The sequence below is a fragment of the Aedes aegypti genome, chromosome 2, assembly GCF_002204515.2.
Source record: "Aedes aegypti strain LVP_AGWG chromosome 2, AaegL5.0 Primary Assembly, whole genome shotgun sequence".
Taxonomy (NCBI): domain Eukaryota; kingdom Metazoa; phylum Arthropoda; class Insecta; order Diptera; family Culicidae; genus Aedes; species Aedes aegypti.
In genome coordinates, this window is record NC_035108.1 from 226716117 (window position 1) to 226743101 (window position 26985).

Below are 26985 nucleotides of genomic sequence, written 5' to 3' on the forward strand. Positions count from 1 at the left end.
TGTACTGGAACGTCAAAACAAACGTGTTTCTGTTTTGTTGAGCTACTCTCGCGTTCAGAACGTGCGGCTGCGAATTTGTGATCTTTTCGGAACAGTTTTTGTTTCTTCGTGTAATTAATCGACTAAAATGGGTCGAAAAGTAAACTTTTCAGAGGCGCCGAAAAAAGGTCCTGGCAGGAAGGCCAGGAAACAGAAGGATCCTACTTTCGACAAAAAGTTATTAAAAGGTACGTATGCTTGGTGATTGCTCCTTCGTCCCTAACCTCGAAATATGTTCGATATCCGAATACAGGGCTGGTAGCGAGTCACATTTTAGTGGCGGTCACTATTTTCGACCTTCAACCTGGTTACTAGAAAGTCATTTTTTTGTAATTTGAACTTTATTATAAACGATAACCTGTTAGTTGAACTTTACATCGGGTCAAGGAAACGTACAGCTATTACATATAGAAACATTGGAAGGTAATAAAAATTTCAAGTTACAATTAAAGCTAAAGTGTACTATTGAAAACTAACAAAAGACAAAAACAATTGAAAACAACGGTATTGAAAAATTAGGAACGATTAACAAATTTGTTCTTTAAACTAATCTTCTAAGAGCAGTTTTGAAGGACGTCAATGTAGGCTTCATTTTAGCTGCATGAGGTACCCCATTCCAACAGGAAGCACCATGAATCAGCAAGCTTTTTCCACTTGATGTTGTGTGTCGAGGGACGATAAAGGAACGCGTCCGTTCCTGGCGACCGTGCTGCATATGTTCCATGATATAATTGGGAAGCTGGTCGAAGTAGGCCTGTCGCATGAAGCAACAGATTCGCAGTCTGTAATTAGACGGTAGATCGTGTCCCAATATCGAACTCCGAACGGTTTGAGTAGAGTCTCTTCGACGAAGTCCATGGACGAACCGCAGGGTGGACTTGAAGCACTGATGCAATCGATCTTTCAGGTTGGCTGTAATCCCAGGGTAATACACTGCATCACAGTACATGAAAATGGGCATGATTACCGACTGCACAAGTTTCCGTCTCGTCGGCATGGAAAGCACCGGAGCAAAACGACGAAAGGTACGCAGAATGTTGTAGGATCGCATTATCACTTCGTTGACTTGGTGGTTCCACGACAGATTGTTGTCAAGCTGTAGTCCCAGGTTTGTAACTTTGTTGGAGATCGGTATGATTTCTCTGCAGAAAACAATGCTGTTGTGGGGGATGATAGTGCCTGCTTTGGTGAAGATGATTGCCTGGGTTTTTTTTCGGATTGGGTGACAAGTGATTTGCTTCGGCCCATGTGGTGATAACTTGAAGATCTTCGTTGATGGAGTTGACAAGGCTATCGACATCAGACGATGGACCGGATATATAGACTTGCAAGTCATCCGCGTATAGATGGTATTTGCATTTTAGTGACGACGGTAGGCTATTTATGTATAAACTGAAGAGCAGTGCACTTAGTGATGATCCTTGAGGCGTGCCGTCGAGAACGTCATGCTCTGCAGATACAGTACTTCCTAAACGTACCGCTTGTTTCCGCTGGGCAAGAAATGAGGATACCAAATCGCAGGCAGCCTGGGAAAACTGAAACTCCTCTCGCAGCTTGATCTCAAGAATCCGGTGATTGACGCAATTAAAAGCAAGGGAAAAATCGACAAGCACCATTACAGTACAGCGATTGTCGTCAAAATTACTGTAGATGTCGTGGACTATTTTCGCCATAGCAGTAGTCGTGCTATACCCTTTCCGATATCCGGACTGATATTTTGCTAGAAGCGGGGCATTGGAATTGTCGATGTGATCCGTTTTTTGGTCCAGCATGATTTTTTCCAGCACTTTCGAGATTGCCGGGAGGACGCTGATTGGCCGAAAGTCTTTCGGTTGGATGGGATTAGCTACTTTTGGGATAGGTGTAATGATCGCCTTTTTCCAACTCTCTGGAAATGACTGAGCATCAATGATCGCATTGAAAAGATGAGTGAGGACTGGTAGAATGAAAGGACAGAGCAGTTTGATGAAACTTATTGGGATTTCGTCGACACCTGTAGCATTTGTGTGGATTTCATAAATCTTGCGGCAGACTTCATCGGTGTTAGTGTGGCGGAAGTTGAAATTAGCAGCTCCGCGATCAACCGCAGTACGGTGTGGTGGCTCGGCCAAAGGTCTGGGTCGATTTGCGTTGGGGAGCAAAAGATGGCCTTCACTGAAGAATTGATTTAATTCGTCGACGTTGGTTTCAACTGCAGGTGCGATTCTTGCGGCATTATGGATTCCTTCTCGTTTCAAGTTGCACCATAGCTTTTTAGCAGGTAGGTTGTGGTCGAAGTGTTGATCGGCATAACGTTTTTTTGCTTGGAAGATGAGTGAGTTTGCTCGATCACGCTGTCGAACATAGTCATGCCATTGGTTATCGCCTCGAACCCTGTTCGGATTACGTGCGAAGAGCGTATAAGCAAGGTTTCTTAACTCAACGGCACGTTTGATGTCTTCGGTGATCCAGGGGGTACGCTTATCTCGGACGACGATGTTACGTTCTGGAGCATGATACCGGAGCAACTGTCCTAGTTCAGAAGTCAACAAGTTGGCCTTTGTATTCGCATCTTCAGCAGCGTAAAATGGATTGAAACCCTTGGTCTGGAAATCTGCTTGTAATAGTAGGGGATCGATGGCTTGAAAGTTTCGCACTCGGATACTCTGAGGGGCAGGCCTAGGAATTCTAACGTTGGCAATGACGTAAATCACTTCATGATCGGAAATTGTATTGCCAGTTGTTGATTTCGACTTGATTATCGAGTCGGGAGTGTCGGTGATAAGTAAGTCGATGGTTGTCGCGGTATTCTCAGTGATGCGCGTTGGGCCGGTTGGTAGAATAGTTAGGTTGAACACGGAGTTAATGCGACGCAAGCCAGTTAGATTTGCGGATGACTGTTGCGAAGTAATGTTGATGTTAAAGTCGTAGCTTTGGCAGAAATGCGGATTTGAACAGAGTGGATTGTAGAAGGCTACCAAACAGATGTTAATCTCGTTAACTTTGGCTTGAACAGCAAGGAACTCGGTCCGTGATCCCAGAGGAATATCCGGATCAAGGGTTGATTTGACTACAGGTGTGGCCTTTATTCCCTTTTTTACGTAGATGCAGATTCCACCACAAGTCTTGGTCCCACGTCCTCTACTCAGTGGCAATGAATGTCTGATGAGGTTATATGCCGGTACACGTATGGGCCCAATTGGAGACGACGATTTTAGTTTGGTCTCAGTTACGGCAAAAAAGTGGTATTTATTTTGGTCGAGTAGAATTTTAACGCCATCAATATGACGTTCCAGCCCTCTAACATTGAGATGGCCGATTCGAAGATTTGGCAGGCCGGACGGAGGCATCTTAGAGCTAGAATGTCCGCGTAGTAGTGGCTGAAGACCTAGCAGTTTGTGGATGCGGATAAATCCGCTGATAAAGCATCGAAGAAGACAGAAGAAGAATCATGCGCCGTTTGCGATTGTTGTTGTTTGACCAATTCGAGAAGATGAGCTGAATTCTCAATCGGTGTATAACGGTTTTGGTCAGGAAAAAGGACGGCCACACTGTCATTCCGTACGAACACCGATCGAACGACTTTTTGCTGTTTAAGGCGAATGGCGAGATTCCGTATTCGAAAGGTTTGTGGCGACAGCACTTCATTGATTGTGAATCGATATTCGAGTGCGGGGGCGTGTTTCAGATGGCACAGTTTAGCGTTTTTGTGTCTCTCGAAATACCTTTTGAGGACGGTATCACGAGATTCACGCTTGTCAAAGATGACAACGATGATGGGAGTTAACGTTCGATCAGTCCATTTCGAAGGTTTCACTTGAAGACGGAAGCAGTTTGAAACATTGCCCATCATTTCCTGAACGTCCAGAAAATGTAGGACGTCTTGGACGATCGTTCGAACGTTTTCGCTCTGATGGCCGGCAGCTGTTTACTTTCTGAGCACACTAATTGGCAAGTTTTGCGCCTTCCGCGATGATTTGTAGTTGTTCTTCTACATGAAAATTGTTTTGCCTATCACGTACAGCATCTGCTTGATCGACCTTGTTGATTCTACTATGCATCCTATCTAACTGCTTCTTGCTAGTGCATCGAACACTTTCAAGTTCAGTTTGTAACTTCCTGAGCTCGGCCGATAGTTCAGCGATTGTCTTCTGTAACTGCACGAGATCGGTACTAGGAGCATCCAGATTTGATGGCTTCAGGATGAGATTTCCTCGAATCGTACAGTTTTCACAGAAGAAAGTGTATTGCTGGATGTCCTTGCTGAGGGCGTTGCTGATCCGCACACACGCAAAATGGAACCAAACAGAGCAGCTGTCACAACATATCCAGCCGATGTTTTGCGCTCGCTTCGCAGACTTTTTTCCCCTGGACGGAGGAGCGGTAGATTTGCATTGGCCACATTTATCTTCTTTACTCATGGTGATAAAGACACACTACGCGGACGATTCTTAACACGACAGTCACTAATACATTAAAACTAGCGAATCAGCTAAATTTTAGGTTATGATGGGCTAGATATTTTGCCACACCAAGCACTCGCGTTAATTACGTTTTTTTCTGGAAAATTATGGTCTTTTTCGTAGAAACTCCATACGCAACGCGTACCGGGGAAGCAAACTTGAGTTCCGGAGGCACACAGACACCGGAGACTTCGGAAAATTTGGGAAAATTTAGAGATTTACGGAGACGAAAAAAAAGACCGACCGCGAACGAGCAGTTTTGCCGATGCACATTTTTTTTCAGAAATATGATCCCTATTTTCGTGATCTGATGTTAAAGCAATGATAATCTTTAAAAAAAATCTCAAACTCAAATAGTAATGTTTAAATAGTGATGTTTTATTGATATTTTGTTCTAATACATTTATTTTTGAATTGATAAAATTAAAAACCTTTCAAATGTAATATTACTTGGAAGTTTTCTTTGCCAATCGACTATTTTCACATTTTTTTTCTCTATGCCCTGCAAAGGCGAGAACATTTTTCAACCCGAATTGATCCTCGACCGAACTTCTTCTCACCTTCACCATGGTCTGGCTGAAGAGTTGTGCTTATTTTTTGCTGGAGCTGCAATGAACAGTATGATTGAAAAGAATAAAGATCAATATGAATTACGGCAAATTATCTTGAGGTTTTCGTAGAGATTTATTTAACATATTCAACAAGACTAGCTGACACCTGATTATTGACGGCAGAAGCGGTTCTGCTTTGTTGAAAGAGCGCGGTTTTAAGGCTTGCTACAATATTAAGTACATGATGCGGCTGTTCTGAAGTCAAATCTATAAGGTATTCTACATTATAAAATAGAATGAATAAAATATACCGAACGTCAATTAATACAAGCTGGCGATAAATTTGTATCGCAGTAAATTTACAAATTTCAATGCCAGCTAACCTAGCAGACATTGTGAAAAACTAGTCTTGTGCTAAGATTTATCAGCATCTTTATATTTTTTAATAATAGTTTATTTCAAATACAATACTTGTCACTTTTTCATCGATAAAATCGACGGGCTGCATTTGAGTCTCTTTCATATTTATCCTACAAAAGCCCGGGGTTCATTTAACGTGTAATATAAAAAATCGTACCTTTTATATGTTTCTACGATCAACCTATCACAGAAGAAGAACATTTTTTTCCGTTAATTACACGGAAAATAAAAAAAATCAAAAAAAAATAATATTTTTAAAAGTACCCTGAAAACTTGAATTGTTATTACTGTAAAAATCAGTAACTATAAGAGGCTTCAAGAAAAAATGAGAAAGGATAGGGACGTTCAAAAATTAAAAAAATCAAAAACCAAAATTCATAGCTTTGCGAATAAAAATAAATCATTACCCAAAACGTGTTTAGAACGTTTTTAGATAACTGAATATGATATTATTATCGAAAATACAAAATTTGGGTATTAGAGGGTTAGGTCACTTTTTAATAACCTTTTAGACACTATTCGACGCTTGTAGTCAGTAAAGACCACTACCAGCTCTGCGAATGAAGTCGCGATAAAGAATTGTTTCGGTAATTTGAAATTATATTGACATTTTTTTTCAGATGAAGACGTCGATGAATCAAAGAAAATGTCTCACCATCAAAAGATTCGTGCAAAAAAACGTCAGCAACAGAAACTCAAGAAACAGGAACTAAAAGCTAAAAATAAGGAACGCAAAGTTAAAGCAGCAGAAGCAGAGAGCAAAATGGCTCCAGAATATAACAGTGACGATGAATCAGAAGAGGAAAATAAAGTACAAAACCAATTACCCGTCCGGATGGATATACTGAAAAGTAAGGCAAAGTATGCAAAAGCTACTAGCAATGTCATTCAATCTACTGTGTCCAAAAAGAACCAATACGAAGCGGAAGAAGAATCAGATGACGACGGATCTTCCAAAGATGAAGCACCGGGAAACAAACGAGGTCGAGATATATTGGCCAGCGACGACGATTCCGATATGTCCGAAGACAACGAACCGCGCACTAAAGTTGGTAAATTGAAAGATTTTATGGATTCTGATGAGGAGGACAGCGACGACGATGCAGGAGATAGCGATGAGGATGCTGAAGAAAGTGACGAAGATGAAAACGACGAAGATTCGGAATCCATGCTACCCATTGAAAAAGCCGGAAAGAAGCTGAAGAAAAAGTTAGCGGAGGAAAAGCGTTTAGCTGACGAAGAAATGCAAGATTTGGCGGCAAATAAGGAAAAGTTTCAATTTCCGGAGCAAGATGATCAGAGTGCTCCTACCAATCTACAGGACATACACATGCGCATAAAGGAAGTCATAGGAGTGTTGGCCGACTTTTCCGTCAATCGAGATCCCAACCGTTCCAGATCAGAATACATGGAACTCTTGTGTAAAGACCTGTGCATTTACTATTCGTACAACGAGTTCTTTATGCAACTCTTGTTGAAGCTGTTCTCCCCGAATGAGTTGTTGGAATTTTTGGAAGCCTCTGAAGTGCAACGACCGCTGACAATCAGAACTAACAGTCTGAAGACACGTCGTCGGGATTTGGCACAGGCCCTCATCAACAGAGGTGTCAATCTGGATCCAATTGGAAAATGGTCGAAGGAGGGACTAGTAGTGTACACTTCACAGGTAGGTCATATTCCATGAATTTGTTACAGACGGCGCATTGCGAAGTACCTATCTAGTTGTCTTGAACTATGTTTTTTTTTCTTCTTCCCACCCAAATGGGACAAAGCTAGCTTCTTAGCTTAATGTTCCTTTGAACAGCTCCACAGTTATTAACTGAGACAATAGGGCGATATTCAAAACTGAAAAGGCAATAGATGGCTCTTTTTCAATGGTAGTAGGGAGCCGGACCCAATTCTTGGCACTTTTGATTCACTTCGGCAGTGGGGTTTTTTGAAAGCTACAAAGCTCATATTTGGCCACAATATGCGTCGTAATAAAGTGCTCCTTATTGCCAAGTTTCAGACAATTCGGCCGAGAAAAACCCCCCATGCCAAAGTGAATCATGGAAGTGCCCAAGTGGTTCTGCACCCTATAAACGAAATGCTGAAGCAAAGAAAGCACCATGGAAGATGAACTTAGCTTAGCTTAGCTTAGCTTAGCTTAGTCTGACTACACATATCAATGGTTGCTATTCCGTGATTGACCGAAGTCAGTGAAAATGCACAAAGAATCAACTAGAAGTTCAGCTGGGATTGGCCATAATCTTCTTCAGTGTGCATAATTCAGTGCCTCTATTTATACAAGGTCAATAACGGCGCCGGCCACGTCCTTGCAGTCAGGTGGGATTGAGGGAAGGAATGTTAGTGTGTAACCTTTGCTATTTGGAGACCGTGTTTGCCTCTGCATCTCCACAATGGTGACTGGGAGGGATGTTTGTTAATGGGGAGGATCGTTGGGTCAAAGGATTCACTTTGATAAGCGATTAGACCATGATAAACAATGATTTGTGAGATATATACATGCTTATACGTAAATATAATTGTTCATATAATTTCTATGTAGAGGAAAATTATGCCGACACTTGAGGTGACGAACCATTCAAAGTTTGTTGAACAAATACCTAAATGTAACATTCCTACAGCTATCAGTACGAAAGCATGTGTTATTATATTTTACTCATTTGAAAAGAAACAAAAGACTCAATTGGTTGGGACATCATAGAACACTCTTATTCTTATGCCGACACTTACAGTGGCGAACCATCCAAAGTTTGTTGAATAAAGTGAACCTTTCGCAAGTCTACACTTGTAGTGTCGAACCATACAAAGTTTTTTTAATTACAAAAATAAAAGTATATAAGGGGTGTTCTGAAAAAAAAAATGTTAAACATAAATAAATCATGAATCAGAGTTTGTGTCGACACTCACAGTGACGAACCATCCATAGTTTGTTGAAACATCATATTTACATCCCACCATTGTAACGATTAAATGTGCAGTCATACATATTTTATAGATTAGAAATAGTAGCATGAAACGAGCTCACCAATTGATCCGTTATCCTTGACTGAGCAGCCACAATCCACTTTCAGCTTCACCCGCGACCCGAAAAAAAACACGGACGACAGCTCGGGCTTTCTTGACGCACTGCCCAGGAGCAAGCGTCAAGGTCGTCGAAAGATCAAACAGAACTAACCGATCGCGGCACTTTTTCACTTACTCCAACCGAACTCCCCGATCACGCCACTTTTTCACTTACTAGACCGACGCGCGACATGTTTGATCCTGCCCTCGTCGCTCGCTCCGGCAAAAGCAAGCGTCAAGGTCGAAAGATCAAACAGAACTAACCGATCGCGGCACTTTTTCACTTACTCCAACCGAACTCCCCCTGAAAGCACCATGGAAGATGAACTTAACACAAAAAGTTATCTATTCACATTACGCTGAACTTAACACAAATAGTTATCTATTCACATTACGCTTAATTTCTAATAACTACCTTTTCGATCCAGTTCCCTAATTGCTTGTAATTTACGTTTTCTATTATTTTCCATACGTTTTGACAGCTCTCGACTAACATTCTTCCATGCGCTTGTGTTGGAAGTTTGAGAATCCTGCGTAGCGATCTGTGACTAGAATACAAACATCAATGTCGTCGCTCGGCGGCCAGTTAGAGAAACAAACTGCATGTTCGAAAGGATGTTGTCTGTACTTTTTGGCGCTGGCGCCAACTGTTAGCGGTTATGAACGAAATAAAGAGTCGTTACCCTATTCTGTTGACCATTTATGTGTTTGCGTATTGTGTGGCAAGCACGAAGACATTGAAAAATTCAACTGCTCCAAGTTGAATAAACAGTTGTGGGGCCCAGTTAGCCGTAGCGGTAAACGCACAACTTTTCAGCAAGACCAAGCTGAGAGTCGATATATTCTGGATATCACTGATTGATTATGTGTAGCCTTAAATTAAGCAAATAAAATAGCAATTTATCAGTTCGATATTTTTTACAACACTGCAGATGGATTGAAACTATTTGTTGGTCACTAAAAAATATTAACAGCTTGTATAATTCTACCACGTGATCACTCATTCTGCAGTGATTATGATCTAGAGTGCGATGTCACATCACTGCTGTTGTTTGTCAAATCAAAGTGATATGGTCCAGTGCACGAGTTCACTAATTTAACATTTGAGCGGTGCCGCATTCACTGGTTTCCATGGCCACATAAATAACACGGCACCGCCTAAACGTCAAAGAGTGAACTCGTGCATTGGTACATTGAGAGTTTTTTAGTACATCAACTGTCAGCTGATATGACTGATATTGAGCAACTCTGAATACATGATCAGCAGTAGTGGTTCTAACCAGGCTTGATAATTCTCCTCAACATCATCAGAGTTCGGTGACTTACTCTAGAGCAGCGTGCTGCCTTTGCCTCTTTGCGAGGGAGCGAAAAAATGCTAAACAGAGAGGCAACGAAAAATGAGCGAGGAAGATGCAGCACAAAAAAAAACCGAGTAAAATTCCATCAAAAAAGGGTGCTCTCACAACTCCCCGAGGACTGTCTGTTCGGGCGGCAGACTCGAGAGTTCGTTTGAAGTGTGAGTGATGGTGAGCATCGCAACAAGAGAGAGAGAGTGCCTGAAAAAATCCTCGCATTTTTCTGCACTCTCACTCGAATCACTTGAGGATCTGTGTTGAAAATTTTGAGTTTATTTTTTTCTCCTCAGAAAAATGGCAAAATCGCCTCCTCTTTGCATCGCAGAGGAGTTTCTATCAAGCCTGGTTCTAACGCACGACGAACGGAAAGTTTATAATCTATTATAACCTATTCAGAACTAACTTCATGATCCGTATGGCTCTAATGAATTCCACGTATGATTTGGCAGTTTGATACCTCTTCTAGTTTTCTTGTAGTTGTTATAACTGCTTTGGATTGTAATATGCTGCGCATATTTAACAAAATTTTTATCCAGGGATATTGATTTATCCCTTACGGCAGTGTTGATAATTCAATTGTCTATCGCTCATCAGTTTTGCCGTACCCGACAGGGACTTGGGCCTATGTATTCAATACATACTCAAAAATATTCTGTAGATGTGTGATATGTTTTGCGGAATATTATAATATTATGATTTATCACTTCGTTCAGATGAGAATTCTGTAATCTATTAGATATTTTGTTTGTGAATGTATCCCCAGATAGGATTTTTCGTTTCGAATATTACATCAACCATTTAGGCCGTTTTCAGCATAGTTACAAATGGTACAGTGGGATTCCGTTTTTGGCATGCTCCGTTTTTGGCATGCTCCATTTTTGGCACCCCCCGATTTTGGCAACAAAATGGATCCGTTTTTGGCAACATGTTTGAATACCATTAAAATTTGTATTTTTTTGTAAATATTTTCGTGTCTGTTGATGTAGTCATTTGAATAACAGGTCAACTCAACACCGATTACATTGCAGAGCTCCATTTTCGTCGATATTCCCCGAAATCTCACCAACCACTAATGGCTAACGTACGCGCCTAATTACTTTGGGATGGTAATTGGTCATACATTCGCAACGTTTCATGAGTCCAATAATCTCAACTAGTACCTCAACTAGATACCAAACTCTTTTCTTAGGCATTCATGCTGAGTGATCAGCCTACTTGAGTCTGCCAGTAGGTGATACATTAAAAAAACATGTTTCTATATTTGAAACAGCTTGTTTGAGCACAAGCACCGATATACGAGGATCAAAAATTCCATGACTCACACAAAGTTACAATCATAAATATTGTCTCAACTTTTGGGCTCATTGTTTTTATTATAAACATAAACGATAAAAACGATTGACAGTATTTTAACTTTTTGTCTATAGTATTGGCATGCAAATTGATCTCTCTGCGTCAACTATTTATAGCTAATTTCGTTAGAGGTTCTGTAAGACGTTAGATTTGTTAAGAGACGATTCAGAATTCTAAACAAGATTTCAAATCAAGAATACGGGTCTGAACATAATCAAAATGTTCCTTTTAAGCTGGGACTATAAAAATCCATTGGGGATTCTCGGTTCTTGGGGGACTTTTCAGATATTTTAACGCAATTCTTGAGAATATCTACAGATTCCTAGCGGACACTGAAGATTTCTGGCGGAGTGCTGAGAATGTATAATTATGTCCAAATCTGATGATTCCTAATGAACTCAAGATTGCTAGGGTGCCCTGTAATTTTCTTGCGAGATAATGTGGATTTCTAGAAATATTTTAGTATTCCTGGCGGAACCCAAAAATGCTAATTTCTAGTAAAATATTTAGCGGGATCCTAAGAATTCTAGGCGAGATCCTACGGATTCCTATCAAGATGCTTCACAGCTCTAGAATTTTCCTGCAGATTCCTTACAAGCATCTGAAGATTCCTATCAGGCTCTTTAGGTTACAAAGTGGGATCCTGTAAATTTCTGTTGAAATCATAAGGTAAATGTAAAACATAAATCGAGCTCAATTATAACTCATTTCAAGTAAATATGATATTCTACAAAATTACAACCCGCATTTATGGATTACCTCATGTTTATGTTTGCCCTTTTGATCATTCGTTATGAAATGAATTACTTTATCAGAAACATAGATTAAAGGAGTAATTCTAAACTTACTGAATTTTGTCAAATTTCCTGCTTATTTTGAAAAGTTAAACTGGTTTTGAATGTTCATCAAATTAAAAAAAAAAAGATATGCCGATATGTATACGGGTCAGAACATAATCAAAATGTTCCTTTTGAGCTGGGTCTATGAAAATCAGTTAAGGATTTTCGGTTCTTGGGGGACTTCTCAAAAATTTTAACGCATTCTAGAGGATATTTGCAGATTTCTAGCAGGCACTGAGGTTTTCTGGCGGTGTGCTGAGAATATATAATTGGTTATTGAGGATTATGTCCAAAATCTGGTGATTCCCAATAAACTCTGAAGATTGCTTGGGTGTCCTGTATTTTTCTAGCGAGATAATGTGGGTTTCTAGAAATATGTTGAGTATTTCCGGCAGAATCCAAAAATACTGATTCCTAACGAAATCCTTAGCGGGATCTCGAGAATTCTAGGTGAGATCCTACGGATTCCCATCAAGATGCTTCAGAGCCTCAGCGTTTTCCTAAAGTCTAACAGTTAAACTGATTGTTAATGTTCATCAAATTAAAAAAAGATATGCCGTTTTGCAATACTCAGCGCTTTTGTTTGACAAATACGTTTTTGTATTACACATTTTATTTTTTTTGTATTAAGTTTTAAGAAAATGTCGATTTCTTGAATAAAGGTCACTAATGCGATCATTGATTTTACGAGGCCCACTCATACAAATAGTATGCATGAAGCTTCCAAAAAAACATTGAGGATTTTTAGGTGTTAAACGTTTGTCACAATTAACATTACTGGGCAATAGATCTATAGCACAGTACAACCCTACAGAAAAGTGCTTCGAAGTGAACCGTTTCGAAGTCTTAATGCTATATGATTCCATAAGGATCATGTAAAGACATTCTACTGATGTTGTTGAAACCAATAGTTGAAAAATAAAATTTAAAATATGGGTTCCGATTTTGGCACGGTTCCGTTTTTGGCAACTGAAAATTTCGACTTTGTTGCCAAAAACGGAATCCCACTGTATGACGAATTTCAAAAATTATAAAACTCGACATACGATATGTAAGTTTGCTGGTGGTAATTAGACTGGCCCTTAAACAAAAAAGTTGTTAAACTCAACGGGGCACCCCCTAGATGTGCCTTAGGGTAAGAAAAAAGGTCTCATAATGTGATGTGCTTTAGGGTAAGAAAAAAGGTGTGCCTTACGGTAATAAAAAGGTCTCATAATTTTAACTCAATTGGTTGCGCCACAAGTGCGCATTCAATTCGAAGTTTGTATGGGATTATCGTATTAAATATATTGAAAATTGACCCCTTATCACTGTTTCGTTCTGTATACTAATTGATCCTGTTCAATTGAGTCCGAAATGACAAATACACTAGTTGATACACTAATGAACATAATTGCAGAAGGTTTTATCTGGATTTAAGCTCATTTTCATTAACATTTCAGTTGTTGAAAGTAAGGCTTAGATCAGAACTCCCGTACAATCACATATATGCTTGTGCCTCGTTCAGCAGCTCGCTAGCGTCATAGGTGGCTATAATGCGCCTAGTGGTAACCATCATGCTATGTTGAAGAAATACAGAGCAGTATTGCAGATCTACTTCAGATAGGTGAGACACCAACTTTATCAATTTTAATCATGATACAATCTTCTACAATATTGTTCGCTATGGCATCAAGTAGTGTTTTTAACATTCTGGGTTCAATTGAACGCGATCAATAATTTTCCTGAACAAAACAGTAGATGATGTGCTGTTTCCCATATATTTGGGCTGGAAATCCCATATTTACAGGTATGTTCCGTTTTTATCAACACGATCGGCAATTTTAAGTTGACAAAAACGGAATAATTTTCTTAGACAAAATATTTTACAAATTTGAACAGAAATCGCAGTTTTGCCAGGGTAATATACATTTTCATCATATTAATGCACAGCATTGATGTTTTGGATCTGTGAGGAGCATTTAAATTGTTCATTCTTCTAGGTTCGTATTAAAAGTTTATTGCATACCTACTCCTATCAATCAATATGATTTTGTAATAAATTATCAATAGTTTTAGTTTTCTTGATTAGAATTTCAATAAATGTAACATACAATATATTTTTTTTTGTCGGTAGCGATAGGGGTAGTACTGGCACTCTTAATCTGCCCTAAACTCCTTCCCAGCATTTGCTTTTATAAGCCTCTATTGCGTTCATCACCCAGACGTTCCTAAGCAATGTTGCTCAAATGGTCACTGTGTACGCTAGCAGCAATCAACCCTTACCGTAGTTTTGCAGTCTAGTAGTTTAGACTACTATCAAACTATGATAAGGCCTGAAATGCTACTAGAGTGGTTAAAGTGAAGAACGAAATAGTTTTATTAAAAGGTCCTCATTCCCCATTTCATTTCATCACTCACTATCGTCACTTTTATTTTCGACACTATCACGTTTATCATCGATTATCACTCATCAACTTCCGTAATACACTTCAGATATAGTTTCCATTATATCACTTTTCACATCACACCATTTTCATATAAATTCATTGTTATTACCATTTACCATCTATTAGCATTACTTAGTTAGCAAGTAATTAAAAGATATTCAATTTAAATGTTTCATTATTTTTTTTTAACTGTAGAGTCATTACTATTCAAACTACAATTTAGCACTATCAACAAAGTTACAGTAAAACAAAATCACTTCGATCCATTCATCTGCACTAGCTGTCATTATGAACACTTCTATCATGCATATTTGAAGAACTAGGCAATAATGTTTATATTCAGAGAAATAATTGCAAAATGTATTATGGCCTTTATTAAATTAGTAGAGTTCACATCATTATACATCATCATTATTATATTTTTAACAAAACTAGCAGAATCACTTCCAATTTCATTTTCAAATTTTCATCATCATAGATTTTATAATAAAATCACTATTAGCACCCTCACAATCACTAAATTTAATAACAACGAGTGTTACGCGCAGTTCACCCAAACACCCATTCTTATGTTGCATTATAAAACGATTGATCACACGTTAGCTTCGAAACTTAACAACCATTACTGATTAGTACAAAGGATGCTACAGCTCGTGGTAAACGAACTGAACCATCAACAACCAGCACTGGTTTATAAGTAACTAATGAGCCCTGGCGGTCCCTCCGTTCGAAGAGGACCTGATAATATGCCGAAACATATTAACAGATCCTCCGCCTGAATGCAGCCGTTTCATGATAAATCATGAACCATTAGAGGTGTGCCAAAGTATTGGGAAGGTGATATGTTTCACAGACGGGTATTATTATGGTGCACCTTCTACTTTGGCACCGTCAAACCCTGTGATCGTGGCCAGGGAATAAATGTAACATACAATATTAAAACGATATTCACATAAATGTCCTTTGCATCATAAGGTGCGTCATATTTGTAAAACTAACTACAAGGAAGTGGATCAAGCTGATCATTATTTCTTTTTTCAAAAATATTAAACAAGAAACAACATATTTTTCTACTATTTATCCTCGTCCTTCTGATTCTTCTTCTTTTTTAATGGCATTACATCCCAAATGAAAAAGAGCCTTCTTCTCATCTTAGTGTTCTTATAATCACTTCCGCAGTTATCAACTGAGAGCTTTTTTTTTGACAAAATTTTTTATTTTGGTTCGGATCTTTCTTCTAGCTTGGTGGGGATTGCTCATCAAACCTTCCGGTCCGCCTCATAGTTACGTACTATTTGGTGCTGGGTGTAGTTCTTGTTTTTCCAGCTGTATTGAAAAGCATGAGCCATAGTCTTTGGCATACAATCGGATCTTTCTTAGCAGAAAAGAACCGAAATGTCTATCGACGACCGGTGATTGCTAGCAGATATAGTAGAGAGCTTGTCTTGAACCGTTCATCGCTTCAAGCTAGTTGAAAAACTGAATACACTGATTGCCTGTCGATCAGAGCCGAACTAGGCATAGATCGTATACATACATCTGAATCTACATGTCTCCGATGTATTACATCGTTCCAGGTGGGAGTCTGATATGTGAATATGGTACCATAACAGAATTTTCCATCTGAACGAAGTGATAAATCATAATATTCCGCAAACTGTATCACACATCTACAGAATGTATTGCGTGAAGTTAAGACACAGCAGAGTATTGGGTACATAGGACCAAGTCCCTGCCGGGTGGCGCGAAACTGATGAGCGATAGACAATAGAATCAACAACACTGCCATAGGGATAGTAAGCATGTGACTATTGTCGAAACTATGATTAGGAGGCAAATCAACATCCCAAGATCAAATTTTTGTTACAACCAATGTAGGAATTATTAAATTAGGCTGTAGAAAATGATAAATATCTGCAAGGTAATAAATGCTCGTAGTCTGTTTTCTTCGAATACACATGTATAAATTGTTAAAATTGCCGAATCATACGCGGAATTTATTAAACGGATCATGAAATTAGGACTGAAATCATAATGATGATAGATTATCAACTTTCCTTTCGTCGTGCTATTTTTTACCGTTAGAATCACCAAACTGATTGGTTTCCCACTACATACACCAATACAACAGCACAAAAACTGAAGTATTATAATCGCGCGTTGAAACTTATTCAGTGAATTCTTGTATATAGCTAGTATAAATGACGAATCATCAACTTCTTAAACTTTCTTGAACTGAAAACAGGATGCTTGTTTATCAAACATGCTCAATCTGCACCTAAAATCTCGGATCCAAATAGTTTTCTAAATAAAAATTGTGTCTAAATAAAACGTGCAGGCCAACAAAACATAATTGAGTAGGAGTTTACAAGTTACTTAGCACATGAAAAGCATTTTAAAAAGGGATTTTGACGGTTCGATTGGCGGCTTACCGCCTACTCGCATTTCTCCCTTTCAGGATCTCTACTCACAACAATAATTATTTAACACAAACTAATATCAGATGGGCCGCCATTCTGTGGAGTGATGTGGCCCCTTCCTTTCCTTGTTTTATTATCTTTCCAGAACAACCGAAATGAAGAAGGAAACCTCCAAGCCATTGTGGAGAAGTGATGTCACAACAGGAAGATACGCATACCCGGCACGCAAATATCCCCACCTCAAGATCGTTAACACGTGGGAGGTCGTAAATCGGTTTGATTACATGCATAATAATAACTATTTACACCCTGACAGAACTGCCTATCTCAAAAATAGGTAAGAAGGGCGGGACGATGGTGCGAGCCTACCCACTCTATCATCGGTGGGCGTCGGGTGTGCTAACTGGTATAGCATGGCCTATGGGGCTCTGCCTGCACAAATCATGTTTTCTTTCTCTTTCACTTTTTGTGAATTTGCTAACAACAATGCCATTAAAGTAAATCCAATACAGGAATGCAGTGCAGAGCCTCATAACGCCGTTTTCGGTAAACGTATTTCCCAGCGTGGGGGTTTATAGGGATGTTTGTGTAAACAACGCAGATTGGCCATGGCTAGGGGGTGCGTTGATATTAGCAGATTAGCAGAATTTTTTTTATTTTGGTGGGGATCTTTCTTCTAAAGTTATTTCTACCAAATTCGACAGGGATGCACTAATCACCAATCTACAACAGCGCCACCATCGCCTTTTAGCTTTACGTTAGATCACGAATAGACTGGCAAATTTTTCGTTGAGTAAAAAAAAATTATATACCAGTGATCCCGTCTAACTTCATTTTGCCATTAAGTAGGCTGCTGAAAAATGGCATGCAATCTTCCATACAAAACGACAAATTAGTTTACAGTTGTTTTTCCAGTTATTCCAGAGAATTTTCCAGTTCGTTTCCATTACTCAAACACGTCGGAACACTTGATGAATGCAACATTGAAGTAATCATGTTGATCTAGTGATTCCCTAAGTGGGCGAAATCGCTCCCCTGGGGGCGATTTTTAACTCCAGGGGGGGCGAAAATGTGGTAATCGCAAATTGGGGGGCGAAAATGCAGTAAAACAAAAGTTGAAAACAACGAGAGATTACACAACTCTTTTATAGATGTCGAACATTTGAAAGAGATACATACTTCTTAAAATTGAACAAATAAACATAACATTAGACATTTATTTCCATGTTCAAGAATGCTGTATATCTTAAGAAAGACAAAACTTTGCCATTTTTTAAAAAGAAAATCTTGGATTTTTATGGATATTTTAAATCGGTCGAAAACCATTGCAAAACAAAGACGTATTTTTAAGGACGTGGAGCTAATTTTTTGTGAGTCCATTTTTTATTAAATTTCAAATTAAATTTCAAACTTCTCGAAAAACTTCTGAATCACTTCAGATTTAAAAGTTTTATTGAAATGATCAGTGAACTCTCCCTTCAATCTAGCGTTCTTGATCTACTGACATCTCTGTGCTCTATGAATGTTTAACTTTCTAACTCAATATTTTCTTCAAAAGTTCCAAATCTTCTTCCAATTTTAATGGACTTTATTTATTTGAAGTTTGAGTACTACAATTACGCATTACTAAAATAAATACTGAAAATTTCTAGTGAAATGAAAAAAAATCTATTAAGAAGTAAGGTACTATATTGGTTAAAATTTTAATATTCATCACGGTTAAATAACTATGTTGATGATATTTTATGAGAAGATGAAATATTCTATAATATAATATGTGTTCTGTATCTCGATACCTCCTTCATTCTAGGATCGCTTCAATATTGAATTAAATAACTTGAATCCAAATTTTAAAAACGATTACGAGAACCGTATTTTGAAATGCAGCCTGAAATGCATGTAGGATTTAATTTCATTTGTTAATATTGATATACCTTAATTATTTGATACAAACGTTTTCAAAATTGAACTGCTGACTTCTTTTAAAAAATATGTCAAAAGAAGAATGATATTTTTTCAGAGTATTTCAGGCTAGAAAGTATTATGTACTAGGTTCAGGCTAGAAAGTATTATGTATTAAAATATATGAGTAGAAAAGTTGAATTGAGTGCTGCAATAACTCTTATTTAAACTACTGATTTGACTTACTTGTAGTCACAAGGAACTGAATGTGATTATTACTACATGACTTACTCTCATTTTTTTTACAATTTTGCGACATTTTCAGATTACTATGACATTCAATCAATAATAAAATAGGGTAACCAATATAATTTGGACCCCCTTGGCCATTTTCCTGCAAATTACCCAGTTTAAATCGAAAGACCAACTCAATTTGCATGCTATTCTAGAAGATAGGACTATTCCGCACTTGCATCAACCGTTTGTACAAAGAAAATGTGTTTATTTTATCTGAAATTAATTTAATTTAATCGGTGCATCCATGCAACCGTTACACAACGTTACACACAGAAATTGAAGCCGTCAGAAATTTTTCAAATGTAAACAAAAACGTTTTTCAAATTTCTCGACAAAAAAAGCGTAGAATTTCTTCGGTTTTCCATTGTCGATCGATTGATTAGACTATGGGCAAGCATATTATACATCCAGTGTCATGGACTTTGTCGCCAAACGATAATAAAATGCCGGGGGTCCAAAATATATACTTTGAGGGTCCAAAATGTATTGGTGTGTCCAAAATAATAAAAAACAGTGCTTCATCATTCAATTATTTTCGACGTTTTTTGGATTCTACATGACCGTTTGGGTATTGTTATCTCGTAGAGGAAGTTTTTCTCTACATTTTGACATGTTCAAGTTTGGGAAACACTGTATTAGCCCGTTAAGCCATTTCGTGACATGCAAACACCATTCCAATTTTATTTATATAGAAGTCCACATCAAAAATACAAAAGTGTGCAAACTCTAGAACAACCATCACCAAATTAGAACCATTTTGGTGAAAAATTCTTTTGTAAAGTTTTATGAATAAGCTTATGGCTGTTGGTTAATTGGACTCCTAATAAACCATTAAGTCTTCATGTGGGGATTGGAGTTCATGTCTCCTCGATGCAAACTTATTAGGGCAAGTGTACCATTAGTGGTGCACCTAAGGGAAAACTGCTAAAACATGGTGTTAAAATCATGAAATAAATGATTTTAACGTATCATTCGATAGATCTTAAATCCTTCTATCATTCAAATGTATAAAAATCACGATTCATTTGAAATTTCCCTACAAAAAGCCTTGCATCAATAATAGGAACACTGTTCCTTTAGTGGAGGTATGTTTTAAGAATGGTTCCTTTAGTGGCGCAATCCATTGATTTCTTATGGGACCCTCCACTATGGGTACTGATGCACCACTATAGGTGCAAAGAAGCAAAAAAATTAAGCAAAATAATTGTTCCAAATAGTTTTACCGTTAAATTTCATAAATATTATTCGATTACTTATATCATTTTTGCATCGTACATAATAGAAAAATATCACATAATCATTTATTAGCGCGAAACATGCCAAAACACACTACCTCCACTATTGGAGCTACCTCCACTAAGGGAGCGTTTGCCCTACACGGAGCTTCCAAAATTTTCTATAGATTGCTTAGTTTTGCTGGACCTTTTCTCATACCCCTTGGAATAGAATCTAATCAATGACTGTTTGCTATTTTTTTTTTTTGGGACGGTTCTACCGAGAAAATGGAATCGCTCCCCAGTACACGGCTGGGTATGCACCGGAGCAAAACGGAGTCGCGGAGAGGAAAAACCGGTCGATCGTTGAGATGGCTCGATGCATGCTGATCGACGCGAAGATGGGCTACGTGTTCTGGGCGGAAGCGGTCAACACGGCCGTTCATTTGCAGAATATGCTGCCATCGAGGTCCGTCGAGAGGACATCGTTCGAGCTGTGGTTTGGCAAGAAACCGGATTACGGACGATTGCAAATTTTGGGGTGCACTGCGTTCGTTCACATTCCCAAAGAGAAGCGAAGCAAGTTGGCACCGAAAGCGGAAAAGTTGACTTTCGTTGGCTACTCGGACTGCCACAAGGCGTTCCGCTTCATCGATCAAGCAACGAAGAAACTGGTCATCAGCCGTGATGTACGTTTCGTGGAGATGGAAGACGACGTTGAGAACAATGATTCGACGTCGCGGTCACCGTCAGCGACGATGGTGGAGTACGAGTCAGTGCTTTCACAACCAGTTGTGGAAGATGAATCCGACGATGACGCGTCGGTTCAGGAGGAGTGCGAATCCAACTCCTCATATTATGATTCACCGTCTGAAGATGTGCTCGATGATGATGGCAACGAAGAAGAGAAGACGCCCCTCCGGCGTTCAAATCGAAGCACGAAAGGACAGCTGCCAGCTCGATTCCGGGAGACCACCGGCATGGCGCGCAAGTTTGTGGCGGAACCGCGAAGTTTTTCTGAAGCAATCAACGGTCCAGAGGCAGCGCAGTGGCGTGCTGCAATGGATGATGAGATCAAGTCGTTGAAGATGCACGGTACCTGGAAGCTGGCGAATCTGCCTGCTGATCGCAAGCCAGTCGGCAGCAAGTGGATTTTCAAGCGCAAGCTCGATGAGAACGGCAACGTTGCGCAGTACAAGGCTCGATTGGTTGCGCAAGGATTTTCCCAAAAGTTTGGCACGGATTTCGACGTTTGCCCCCGTGGTGCGGCAGGTAACGTTTAGGGCGTTGCTTACAGTCGCCAGTGCGAAGAGCATGATGGTGAAACATGCAGACGTCAAGACGGCCTACCTCCACGGTGATCTGGACGAAACGATTTACATGCGGCAACCGCCTGGCTACGAAGTTGGTGGTGGAGGCGCCGTATGTTTGCTACAGAAGAGTCTGTACGGTCTCAAGCAAGCGGGACACGTATGGAACCGGAAGCTGGATGGCGTGCTGAAGCAGTTAGGGTTTACGCAATCAGTAAATGATCCGTGTTTGGGCTCATTCATTTATTTCATAACGCTGAAATTGGCCATTTTTGACACCCACCCACCCCCTTGTAACGCTTTTTGTATGAATGTTTTTCAGTTTTTGTATGGGCCGTAACATTGTTAGAACACCCACCCACCCCCTTCAGCGTTATGAAATTTGTGAATGGGCCCTTTGTACGTTCGGCAACGAGGCAAGCATTTCAACTATCTGGTGGTATACGTGGACGACATGGTCATCGCTTGTCACACCGAAGAGGAGTACGCCGAACTGATGACAGCTTTAAACCGTAGCTTCACGGTGACATCGTTGGGAGACATTAGGCATTTCTTGGGCATCCAAGTGCGACGTACCGAGAAGCAGTTTTCTCTGAACCAACGAATTTACATTCAGAAGTTGCTGGAGCGGTTTGGGATGACTGAAGCGAAATCGTCGAAGATTCCTTTGGACCCTTGCCACCTGCAACAAAAGGAGGAGAATGAGAAAATGCCAAACAATTACCAGTACGCCAGCTTGATTGGTGGTTTGTTGTACGTGGCAATGAACACCCGACCGGACATCGCGGTCAGCGTATCGATTCTTGGGCGATCGGTAAGCAACCCGTCACAGGCAGATTGGATGGAAGCAAAACGGATCCTCCGTTACCTCAAACACACCCAAGACCACGAGCTTGTACTGGAACCAGGACGAGCAGTGATGGAAGTTTACGTCGACGCCGACTGGGCCGGAGATGCTAAAACTCGGAAGTCGAATTCCGGATTCCTGGTTACGTTTGGTGGTGGACCAATCCACTGGGCATCCCGGAAGCAAACGTGTGTTGCGTTGAGCAGCACCGAAGCGGAATTTGTGGCGCTCGCTGAGTGTTGCCAAGAAGTGCAGTGGATCGACCGCTTGCTGACAGATTTTGCTGTAAACGTGACGAAGCCAATACGAATCCATGAGGACAACCAATCCTGTATGAAGCAGTTGGAATCTGGGAGAATCAACAACAGGTCCAAACACATCGACACAAAATACCATTTCGTCCGGCAAATGAAGGAAGAAGGGAAGATCTCTGTGGAGTATTGTCCAACCGATAGAATTATTGCTGACATGCTAACTAAGCCGTTAGCAAACCTAAAGTTGGCAAGATTCCGTGAGGCAGCTGGAGTTCTACCGTCGAGGAGGAGTGTTGAAGTTGATTCGACTGAAAACCCCAGCATGCCATGACTTTTACATGTAATTTGAATTTGAATAAATTGTGTTAGTTCTAATTTGACCGTCAAGCTAACCAGTTGTTTTATTGCTTTCGGTCCGACCTACGGCCACATCCCATATGTTGGTCACTTGAAAACAATAAAAGCATGGATAATTACCACGTGGTCATTCATTCTGTAGTGATTATGATCTAGAGTGCGCTGTCGCATCGCTGCTGCTGGTTGTCAAATCAAAGTGATATTGATAGCTGGCAAGTGATATTGATAGTTTTAGAGCATCAGCCATCAGCTGATCTGATTGATATTAAGGAACTCTGCACACATATCATACAACCAGTGTCGTGGACTTTGTCGCCAAACGATAAACAATGTCGGGGGTCCAAAATATATAGGGTGTTTTATGTATTTTGGACAGAGCGTTACGCGTATATAATTTGGCCACCTCCATTTGATTTTGCCGTAAATGGTCAAATTATATACGCGTAACGGTCTGTCCAAATTACTTTGATCACCCTACTATGAGGGTCCAAAATGTATTGGTGTGTCCAAAGTAATGAAAAACAGTGCTTCACAATTCAATTATTTTCGACGTTTTTTGGATCCTACATGATTAAATGGGCATTTTTATCTCGTGGAGGAAGTTTTTCTCTACATTTTGGCATGTTCTTTGACTTGGTTACGCTGTAAAATTAATTAATTGGGAACAAAAATTAAAATTACTTCCTTAGGGCGTCAAAAATACGACCGTTACCCTATATCTTAGTGAGCGAGTCTCATGAGATATCTCGTGCGGCTCGTCACATGTGCTTACTAAGAGTACTTTTATGGCCGGTACGCTGATCATAAGTACTGTGCAAAAGGATAGGACAAGAAACGGTCAAGGAATGATTCCGCTACCGAAATTACTTGAGCTGTACGCTGCTGAGAAGTAGAGCTGATTTCATAACGTCGGTAACGCGTGCTGTACAAATCAAATAGAGCTGTCACTTTTCCGTACGGAAAAATGTGCCGCTCAATTATTCCGCAAGTAAAAGTGACACTTTGCTCATACTGGATCGGCTGTCAAAATTACTTTGGTAAAAAAGAGAAATTTTACTTGAGCGCATTACGTTTCAGGTGCATACTACGCATTATGCAGTTATGTTTGCCTAGTATTGCGCATTTCTTTCACCACTGGACTATCGCAGATTTTTTTCACAAGTGCGGAAACGCTAATAAAAGTGCGCAATGGCATCAAATCGGGTAGGTGTCGGGGGGAATTCTTTTTCCTAAATCAAAGAATAAGTGCTCTGAAGATACCAACAGGATTCAATGCAATCCCATGGAAGCATACGGCTTCGGTCTATGCCTATGCTTTTTCGGTGACCAGCAAAAATTTTTCAATTCAAATGCTAGAATTTCAACCGCGTTGAACCGCGTCAGTCCTCTCAAACTACCTACGGGCAGTTCAATTCATGGTTTAATTCCTTCTCCTGGATTTTGAAGCCTTCGCCGGCGAGTTTCAAATGCACTGTCACATTGAGATTTTCTCATGAGACAACTCATGAGCCAGTATGGACCAATGCACGAGTTCACTATTTGACGTTTGAGCGGTGCCGTGTTATTTATGTGATCATAGAAACTAGTGAATTCGGCACCGCTCAAACGTCAAATTAGTGAACTTGTGCATTGGTCCATGGACCAATGCACGAGTCCATTATTTAACACGTTTGAGTGGAGCCGTGTTATTTATGTGTTAAATTCAACGTTGCATGTTTTTATTTGAAATTAAAAAAAAAGTTAAAAATAAGTTAATGCAAGTCTTGTATGTTACCTCGACAGCAACTTGTATCTGTTAGAAGGAGAAGAAATTATTTCACTCACTTTCTACAACCAGCTGTCAATGATTGCTTCCATACAAGCGACTTGTCCATACAAGCGACTTGCTTCCATACAAGCGACTTGTCCAACGACTCTTCATTTCAGAGTCTAGTGCTGGAGACAGTAGAGCCAATCCAAAGTTGGAGCTCTTCAAATCATGGTGAATAAGTGGTGAACTCGCCAAGGGCGAAAAGCCACTCTAATAAAGATAAATAATAATAATCATGGTGAATGGTGTTTTGAATTGAGTCAGAAGATCAATCCATTCAATCGAACGTGCTGATTTTTCACCGTGTAGGAGTGAGCGGTCATCACTTTGTCACGCTAAAAATAGGTAGGGTAGGTGTACCAGTTATGGACATAGTGGTTCCCTATTTCACCATACGTGATTACTTTAATGTCTTCAAATTTTGAAAACTTTTGTGTGGTACTACAGGTTAGATTTAAGGGAAGATTCAAATATGACGTCCATAGTTTTTTGGGATTTCTAGACCCCCCTCCCCCCTCTGTCACGCTACCTTATACACGTACTGTCACACTTCCGTAGATTCGGATTTATAGTATAGTATCTATAGTAATAGCCTGTATAGCGAGTTTAAAAAAATTAAGCTTATTCAATGTGATTGATTAATGTACATTGTTTTCTTTCAGGTTCCATTGGGAGCAACCCCCGAGTATCTCGCTGGGCACTACATGATCCAAGGAGCGTCTAGTATGTTGCCAGTGATTGCGTTGGGCCCGGAAGAAAACGAACGAATCTTGGACCTATGTGCGGCGCCTGGTGGTAAGAGTTCGCACATCGCTGCACTGATGAAAAACACGGGTGTATTATTCGCAAATGATGTAAACAAAGATCGTCTCCAAGCTGTTGTTGGAAATTTCCATCGTCTGGGAATTCAGAATGCTATTGTGACGAGCATTGATGGCACCAAATATCGAGACGTTATGACTGGATTTGATCGTGTGCTATTGGACGCACCTTGCACTGGCTCTGGAGTCATTTCCAAAGATCCCAGTGTGAAAACCACCAAAACGGATGTCGACATACAGCGTTGTTACAATCTTCAGCGAAAATTATTACTGACGGCTATTGATTGCTTAAGCGCTAATTCTGAAACTGGCGGGTATTTGGTGTATTCCACATGTTCAATCCTACCCCAAGAGAACGAATGGGTTGTAGATTATGCCCTCCGCAAGCGAAATGTGCGACTTGTTTCAACGGGATTGGATTTTGGAAATGAAGGATTTGTAAACTTTGCTGGTCAAAAGTATCACCCATCAATGAAGTTGACTCGCCGATTTTATCCACACACTTTCAATATGGATGGGTTCTTTGTTGCTAAACTGCAGAAATTTTCAGATACCATTCCAAGCTCCAAAAAAGAAGATACAGATGAAGAAGAGATTGAAGATGAAAATCTAGAGCAAGAGGAAACGGAATTACCGAAAAAGATTGATAAACGTGATTGGTTCTATAAGGATATAATTGAAAAGCGCAAGAAACAACGTGAAGATCCTCATCACGTGGTGAAAGTTTTCGAAAAACCTACAAAAAACAAAAAGCCAGCCAAGAATCCCGCTAACAATGACATGTCAGCGAAACAAAACGAAACTCCCTCAAAGACGGCCGAAACATCCAAGCTGTCAAGAGAAAAATTGAAAAATAAAAAGCAATCAAAAACTTCGGTTGAAAATGGCTCACCTGCTACACCTGCTATTGCACAAACAACTGCAACTACTGCGCAAGTGGCCGATGCTTTCAAGCTACCCAACAAAAAAAGTGCGTCTGTGGAAAAGAAATTGAAGAAGCGACAATCGATGCCAGCGTCAACCATGCTGTCGGATACACACGACGATGAAGATGTTCAAAGGACCCCAAAATCTAAGAAACTGAACAAAAGGTTATCGCTTCCTGGATCGCACATTCGTAGTAACAAAAAGTAGTTGTATAGGCTTACTTTACTTGTTGCAAATATATAATGTAAAAGATTATTTTAGTACATTGTTGATGTCCTATTAGAGATATCCTGGCGCCCAAAGTAATAAATCTTTTCTTATTTTTTCTA

The 26985-nt window shown here is 39.7% G+C and overlaps 1 protein-coding gene across 1 annotated transcript; it reads left to right on the plus strand.

Annotated features, from left to right (window-relative positions):
* Positions 1 to 12: 12 nt before the first annotated feature.
* On the plus strand, positions 13 to 26985 carry LOC5574643 (25S rRNA (cytosine-C(5))-methyltransferase nop2). The gene is made up of 3 exons (XM_001661510.2): positions 13 to 227; positions 6073 to 7118; positions 25571 to 26985. The coding sequence occupies exons 1-3, from the start codon at positions 128 to 130 to the stop codon at positions 26861 to 26863; spliced, it is 2439 nt and encodes an 812-aa protein (XP_001661560.2). The 5' UTR covers positions 13 to 127; the 3' UTR covers positions 26864 to 26985.

Coding starts and splice junctions, on each gene's coding strand:
- LOC5574643 (XM_001661510.2), top strand. CDS start 128: ATGGGTCGAAAAGTAAACTTTTCAGAGGCGCCGAAAAAAGGTCCTGGC. Junction 228..6,072: donor CGACAAAAAGTTATTAAAAG/GTACGTATGCTT, acceptor ATTTTTTTTCAG/ATGAAGACGTCGATGAATCA. Junction 7,119..25,570: donor TAGTAGTGTACACTTCACAG/GTAGGTCATATT, acceptor GTTTTCTTTCAG/GTTCCATTGGGAGCAACCCC.